At 35.3% G+C, this 7,497-nt stretch overlaps 1 protein-coding gene across 3 annotated transcripts; it reads left to right on the top strand.

Annotated features, from left to right (window-relative positions):
* The first annotated feature begins 1,326 nt into the window (after positions 1–1,326).
* Positions 1,327–7,489, top strand: LOC112527572 (vacuolar protein sorting-associated protein 18 homolog). 3 transcript variants are annotated; one of them, XM_025138282.1, is made up of 6 exons: positions 1,327–2,025; positions 3,001–3,213; positions 3,342–3,451; positions 4,098–4,193; positions 5,325–5,392; positions 7,147–7,489. In XM_025138282.1, the coding sequence occupies exons 1-6, from the start codon at positions 1,863–1,865 to the stop codon at positions 7,250–7,252; spliced, it is 756 nt and encodes a 251-aa protein (XP_024994050.1). In that variant the 5' UTR covers positions 1,327–1,862; the 3' UTR covers positions 7,253–7,489. The 3 variants fall into 3 exon arrangements, with proteins under 3 accessions (XP_024994050.1, XP_024994049.1, XP_024994051.1); XM_025138281.1 differs by having other exon boundaries at positions 3,312–3,451; XM_025138283.1 differs by having other exon boundaries at positions 3,312–3,451; positions 5,339–5,392; positions 7,147–7,224.
* The last annotated feature ends 8 nt before the right edge of the window (positions 7,490–7,497 follow it).

Below are 7,497 nucleotides of genomic sequence, written 5' to 3'. Positions count from 1 at the left end.
TTACTTGTTGTATTTTGCTATATCTTGAATTCAACCCATATAATCTTTTTATAGTTGATTGATTTGGATATATTTCAATTTGAAAAGGGTCATATATGACGATTTAAATTGACAATCAGGTGTTTGATAAAATGCCCCAAAGATATCTTGTTTAGACATGAATTAAAATTCCCATGCATAAATCAAGAGGAGAATKCCCCATGCATAAATGATACATTCACTGATCAAATTCCTCWAGTCATGAAGAGGAGAACCACCCATGCTTTTATCGTTGTTGTAAAACTCTGTTRCTTCTATATYCTTGTTCGAACCCCTTGATCAAACCTAGAACCTTCGGTTTGAGCCGGAATTGCTTCCACTACATTGTGGTCTGCTCATTTCCAGAAGCCTCTTTAGAGGCAATAACTTTAACCCGTTCATCATTATTTGGTTTACCTTTTGGAGGATTCAATYTTAGCGGTSTCTTTTTCTTCCTGATCTTCTGTTGTGATAGCCTCCCAACTCTGATGCGTTGTTGTGCTCATCAGCAGTGACTATGGGAACTGAGAGTGCTTGGAAAAAATTTCTACTCTCGTTGGTCTGTATATCAGTTTGTAGTTGTATAGTTACAGTTTCTGTCACATTACTTCTAGTTTCAAGTGGTTGACTAAGCCCAGATTCAAGGTGCTAGCMWTATCCRATTGGAYGAGGAGACTCGATCTCGGTTAAGACTTGAGTGGAACTTGAATCACATTGGCTTGGTTTTAGTTTTGTCGATGTTATCTGATGCAAAATGGAAGCCAACGTATACATATGACAGCGTGTATGGGGAATAAGATGAAATATTTTTATCAAATAGAGAAAAGAATTGGTGATCAGTGATAATTTCCTTTAGAAACAWTTAGCATAAATGAGAAAGACAGTGAGAGAAGTCGCTTCGCTTTGCTCCCAGGGTGTTAAGTARTTTTTGATCCAAAAACTCACTTGCCAATGCATTATCTTCCCTTTCACCTTTCTGCTGTACAGCTCATTGGCAGAGACTGTTACGTTGTCAGAACAAACTAATAAATGGAGAATATTAGGGGTGTTTGTTTACCTCCTACTTTTATTCGTTAATTACTGTACTGGGAATTTGCTTGTCTCCATTGTTGCAATCCTTTATGGGTTATATAAATAATTGTTTAAAATTCGTGATTTACATAAATGATTATGATTTTCTTCTATGAGCACCAACTGTTTGGTAAAATTCATCAATGAACAACACATGCTCAATTTGAAGTAGAACGTGTGATGGAAGCTTGATTAACCTGAAAATTCTTCTRCTAACCCCGTTGAAGATAACCCATCTCCTTTTCTTGGTGTCTTTCGGTTCTTTAAATTTCAATTGACAACCCAAGGAATCAAGATTCAGATTAGGTTAGTAGTAATTAWATAATTGGAAACCTTTCTTAAATAAGTGAAAATATGTTGCCTTTTTAGTGTTAATGTTAATGGCCTACAATGATTCTTGATCACATGAGTGAAGATCAAGTCAGGGATAAGGAATAAAAAATGATAAGTTCTACTTGATCGAGAGCAGATTTGTGTACACAACAGATTTCTCTTGGGTGGTTTTAATTATGAACCTAGAAGAGCACTCATGCTCTGCAATGAATTTGTTAYTTTTTGCAAAGAAATTGAATTTATATGCTAATAGATGTGGTRTGTTTGGCATTCAAATGCCAGTTTGCTTACTTGGAAGTTGGAACTTAGGTAGGAATACTTKAATCAACTTTCCTGAAAAATAATCATGGCACTCTACATTTTTCTTGTAATACTGAACTCTAAGCTCYTGGTTTTTCTTACTTAAACTTTTAGGTTTTGGAAATTGTAATACGGAGAAGATGGACTTCAGACGGCAGGTATTTACGGTAGATCTTTTAGAGAGATATGCAGCAAAAGGTCATGGAGTTATTACTTGCATGGCATCCGGAAATGATGTCATTGTTTTAGGAACTAGTACTGGATGGCTAATCAGGCATGACTTTGGTGGTGGTGACTCATATGGTAATCTCGATCTTCTTTCCATAATTGCCTACCTTKTTGTTTTTGCTCGTCTCTTCCTTTTGTTTTCTGCTTGACRAAGTTATTTTAGTTAAATAGTTTCAATGACCTGCTACTTAGTACACATGAACGGGTGGTTTTTGGTTATTTTTTAACTGATTGTGTTTGATTTCAAATTGTGAAAGTTTATAAAACTGGATTGATCTTTTTGTGTTATTCAAATATAAACCATTATGATTTGATTGAGTTAAGTTTTTGTTATATGTATTGGAAGTGGCAATGTTGGCATGTTGGCAACTGAGATGTATTACTAAGGAAGGGATCARGTAATCAAATGAAATGGATAACAGGTCATTAAGTTATCCGTCTTCCCCTCTAGTCCCCCCCCCCCCCCCCGATTTTGGATGCTATATAGCATTAGATTAGAATGTTCCAAGAATAGAGAATGTATTAGCTGATCAATAGATGTGTTTATAATATTGCATATTTACATTAGTAACTGATGGGCAAAAGAGAAGCAAAGGATCCAAAAAAGATTGTAGCGAGATGCGATTTGTCATATGTGTATGTGGTAAATGCTATAATTCCAATGCTACCATCTTCATATGTTTCATGTTTGAATTTTGATCCCCATTTTGTGGCTTGGACGCTTTTTCCTTTCCTAAGAGAGGTATTTTTCTATTCTTTTCTTCTAATGTGGGAACACTTCTCATTTCTTATTTTATAAAGTTGACGTGTGATGATGCTGAACTGAGATAACCAAAACCGACTTTGTTTGTTTGTTTCTTTTCATTTACTAATTTTATCAAGATGCCTTTGGACTTGACTATTGAAGTAGGTTCTTATTGGTTGAGCATGTGTGCCAAATTGTTGGGCTAAGCTTRAACAGGCCATGATACACCTCATTTCTCTGACTTTACGTTCAACTATCTTATGAAAAGTACTAATCAGGTATATTTTATAATTAATATTCTATAGATATTGATCTCTCTACTGGTCGGCCTGGGGACCAATCCATCCACAGAGTTTTTGTTGATCCTGGTGGGAGTCATTGTATTGCGACCGTTGTTGGTACTGGAGTTTCTGATACATATTATATGCATGCAAAATGGTCAAAGCCCAGGGTGTTGGCCAAACTGAAAGGCCTTGTGGTGAATACTGTTGCCTGGAATAGACAACAGATAACAGAAGGTGGTTACTTAGTATTTTAATCATTCCTTATTGACATCGATATTCACTTTCACGTATTTGTTCACATGTACTCTCCTTTGTTTCCGATGTTAAAACAGCTTCAACACGAGAAGTTATTCTTGGTACAGAGAATGGCCAACTGCATGAAATTGCTGTTGATGAGAAAGATAAAAGGGAGAAATACATAAAGTTTCTATTTGAACTATCTGAATTGCCAGAAGCTTTTGAGGGGTTACAGGTGTCTTAACTTCCTAAACTTTATTTATTCTCTTGAGGAGTCTTATTTGCTGATGCATCACAAAAGGGGGGGGATTAAAGACCACTCAATGAAAAAATATCTCAAAGAAAAATTCTTAAAATATTTGAGAATTATCCAACTTGAGTTATAAGTACAAAAGATTTATTCTTTTTCAGGAAGGAAGCTAAATAAAAATTATGTGCTATTTTATTTTACTAATACCTCTCCCATATATTATAATTTTATCATATTCAAACTTCAAATCGTTTTTCTTCAGCCATCCAAGGAGAAAACTCCTTATGCTGATAATTGGTGCTTTCTTCTACATAACAGTTGGTACTAGATATTATTTATACACATCTATGAAATATCTAATTACAATCCATTGGTTTTAACCTGGTAAACAGAAATTGCTAGAATTTTTAGTGAATAAATAAACATCTTTGTACTTGTCAGATTATGTAGATTCGTTAATGCATCTAAATTCCAAGTAAGACAACAGTTGATTTTTGATTCTTTTAGAATTAGAAATTGTTTCCTATTTTTTTTTAACTTAATCTAAAAGGCTCTAAAGTGCCTGTAAATTGCCTATCCTTAGATAACTAGGGTATGTGGCTTGTTTTTACTCTTCTTCTCTGTTCTACAGATGGAAACAGCTAGCTTGAACAATGGAACTAGATACTATGTGATGGCAGTAACTCCGACAAGGCTTTATTCTTTTACTGGCATCGGATTGCTGGAGGTAAGTCAACAATTGGTTCTTGTTTGGATGTGGGATCATAGGTTCTTCGCTTTGGTGCCCTTTKTATCTGTACATGTCTTTATACTTTAGTCATCTTTATTAACTCATTGCATGYCATCGAGCAGCTGATACTTTGTTAATTGATGCTTATGCCTCTTGGTACTTATGCATTTGTATTAGTGGCTGGGAGGCATGCAAAAATACTTTATCAAGGTTTCTAAGTTTAGGGGGGTAGTCTTCAAGCATTGGTTTTGAAGTCTCATTTCAGTGTTGATTATTTTCTCTACTTGTGTCTAATGAAATGGCAATAGTCTTTTTCATACTTGATCTTGTTCTCTTTAAATAAACAAACAAATAGCTTGAATAGCGAAATCTGAAATGTGATGATATTGTAGGAGAGTCCAGTAAATAGCAATTCTGAAGCAAGTAAAAGATATAATGTCAATTGAGTATGCCTGTAAGTGAGTTCCTTGCTAATGATATTAAATCACCTGTTTTTATGGTCCAAACTCGTYGTATTTTTCTTTTTTTAAGAACAAAAAAGATGAATATCTATATGAAATTAACCTCACTTTTATTGTACTGCCTCTGTCCCAAAATAAGTGTCTACAATTGAAATGGCACACAGTTTTAAGCATTCATAATTATTACAGTTTTTTGTTAACCAAAATGACATCTTTACCCTTATTTCACATCTCTCTCTTCACAACTCTTAAATATTTGTGCATTAATTAAGGGTAAATTTGAGAATTTGGTTTTTTTACTTCTGAAGGCGGACACTTATTTTGGGGCAAACATAAATAGAAATGTGGACGCTTATTTTGGAGGGAGGTAACAGTAAATGGAATGACAGTCCGTCACAAAATCACATGTTGAATTATGTACAACTTTCCTTTCTTAAAGTTCGTTGGTTCTGTATGGATCATTAGATGAATGTAGCATAGCTTTGGACGTTAATCCAAATGCTAATTGTATGTGGATGCATTAACTGGTATAATTTTGGAACTTGGTTTTGAACCATATAATAAGAAATGGATTCTGGTAGTAAATAATTCTCCTCATATAACATGCTTAATTTTCTTTACTAACGTTGTTGATAAACTGATTTAAACCATTTTATTTTCAACTTAGACTGTCTTTGCTAGTTACGTCGAACGAGCGGTGCATTTTATGGAGCTTCCTGGAGAAATACCAAATAGGCAAGTGCTCTATATGCTATATGGTTATGCTATGATAGTGTTGTTTCTCTCTCAATTTATAATTTCGTGAGAACTTATGAGTAGCTCCAAATTTKCTCTTAGCATTTGGTTCATTTACGCCGGTCTTTAGCATCTCTTAAGACTACCTACGCCGTAGACTTGTATATCATGCTTGTATAACCAAACCAAACCAAACCAAACCAAACCCCCAGGAAATCCCACTTGGAAGTAGGGTATGAGGATCTTAAGATGTATGCTATACCTCCACCCTAGGGGTAGAGAGGCAGTTTCACATCAGGACTTAAACGCAACAACAGGACCAAACGTTCCCAGGAAAACCCATTCGCTGATTTTGTTGAACTTTCACATCAAGACTAAAAGGAGAGAACATATTGAGCTCCCCATATGTCTTCTTGAACCCCATAAAATAGTTTATAAGTGACTCGTCTTGTTTTCTGCACGATGAAAAAGCTTTGCAACCTTATACATGCCGAAGAGATTCCCTTTGCCARATATCAAAATTCAGAATAATCCATTAGTTCCTTAACAAATTCACAGTGATTGATCGACTATTACTTCACTATCAATAGAGTTTCAAGTATGAAGGAATAAACAAGCATCCTCTCCGAGCCMATATCASATCATCCRTTGGCTTGGAACYAGTACCAATGGATCATTAGTCAAATGGGCATCTTTATCAATACTTCGTAGCTAAAGACAACCTGTCTTACTTCTTTCCAAGTAGTTTGAACCATTTAGTTTATGGTCCATGATTTTGAACACCCAGACACCACATCCATCACATTAGTCATGCTAGTAGTTTTGTTTTCCTCCATAATGTCTTGAGTCTCAACAAAACTCAGCAGAGTACAAGTTACAGAAGCACCAAAAAACAAGTACAAGTGACAAAGCAGCAAGCACAAGAACTAAACAWWTCRCATAAGGAGTGATACCACATTCAACAACAAATATCCAGGAAGTGACAAATCGCACAAGGCAAATGGCGATAGAGGAACAAATCTTACAATGAAAACATGTGAATGATGTGACCGCCTGAAAGATGTCTGACTTCTAATCAGGTGATTGTGGGGTCGTACTTGATGTTTGGAAATGAAGTTGAAGTTCGAAATCACAGTGGCTAGGGTTCACAATAGGTCCCAAATAACACTGAAGTTCGAAAATGATGGTTAGGGTTCAAAGAGACGTGTACAAAGTAGGTAATCCAATTTTTTCTATTTTAATAAAAAKAAATATACAAGATTAGATATTRCTACTACGCTTTTTGAGGAAACTATCAAAAAGTAAACTAGAAAGAACCCTAATTATCAACATTTAGCTATCACACATTAAAAAGGTTTCTCAAACTGAAGATGTTGTGCCCAAGTTCAAGGAGATGTCTGAAGTTCAAGGAGATGTCTGAAGCCAAGGAGAACGACAGTGCTGATGTTTCAAAGGCTCTAATTAGTTGATAGCTATAGCTCTGATTGTTATAGCTTTATTTGGATGAGTCATTATTGTTTTTGTTCTTTTCTTCTTATAGTTGATTATTTATAATCTCACCCCGTTATAATTTCCCTTATATATATTAATGTACAAGTAATAAAGTCCTCCTTTTTGGGACATACAATGGTCCACCTCGATAATCATCACCCTCTTCCACCAAATATAGGGGGAGAGATGCTATTCATATATCCTTCTATTAATGCTTTTTTTTCCCTAATGTGATAATTGCTTCCATTTTGCTTATCATGCAGTGAGCTGCACTTTTTCATCAAACAAAGAAGAGCAGTGCATTTTGCTTGGCTTTCTGGAGCTGGTATCTATCATGGTGGTTTGAATTTTGGAGCACAGAACAGGTGAGGAATGAAATTATGTAGATTGCCTTTAAATAGAACATACTCTTATTCTCTTGTATAGGGMTGTAAGCAAGCCGGGCTTCTTCGYAACCTCAACTCTAACCATGAAAGTATACAAATCAGTCTCAGTTTATATCTCCTTTCCACACAGCAAATAAATCGGGATCTGGTATACACCTACCTCACAATACTTAATGAGAACCCAATCTGCTTATGTAAATGGTAATATGAGTGAAAATTGTGAACCCC

Source organism: Cynara cardunculus (assembly GCF_001531365.2).
Source record: "Cynara cardunculus var. scolymus isolate 2C chromosome LG 15, CcrdV1, whole genome shotgun sequence".
NCBI classification, from domain to species: Eukaryota; Viridiplantae; Streptophyta; class Magnoliopsida; order Asterales; family Asteraceae; genus Cynara; species Cynara cardunculus.
The sequence above is the reverse complement of the archived record's forward strand: the minus strand, read 5'-3'. Positions and strand labels throughout refer to the sequence as shown.

Coding starts and splice junctions, on each gene's coding strand:
- LOC112527572 (XM_025138281.1), top strand. CDS start 1,863: ATGGACTTCAGACGGCAGGTATTTACGGTAGATCTTTTAGAGAGATAT. Junction 3,452..4,097: donor AAGCTTTTGAGGGGTTACAG/GTGTCTTAACTT, acceptor TCTGTTCTACAG/ATGGAAACAGCTAGCTTGAA. Junction 5,393..7,146: donor CCTGGAGAAATACCAAATAG/GCAAGTGCTCTA, acceptor CTTATCATGCAG/TGAGCTGCACTTTTTCATCA.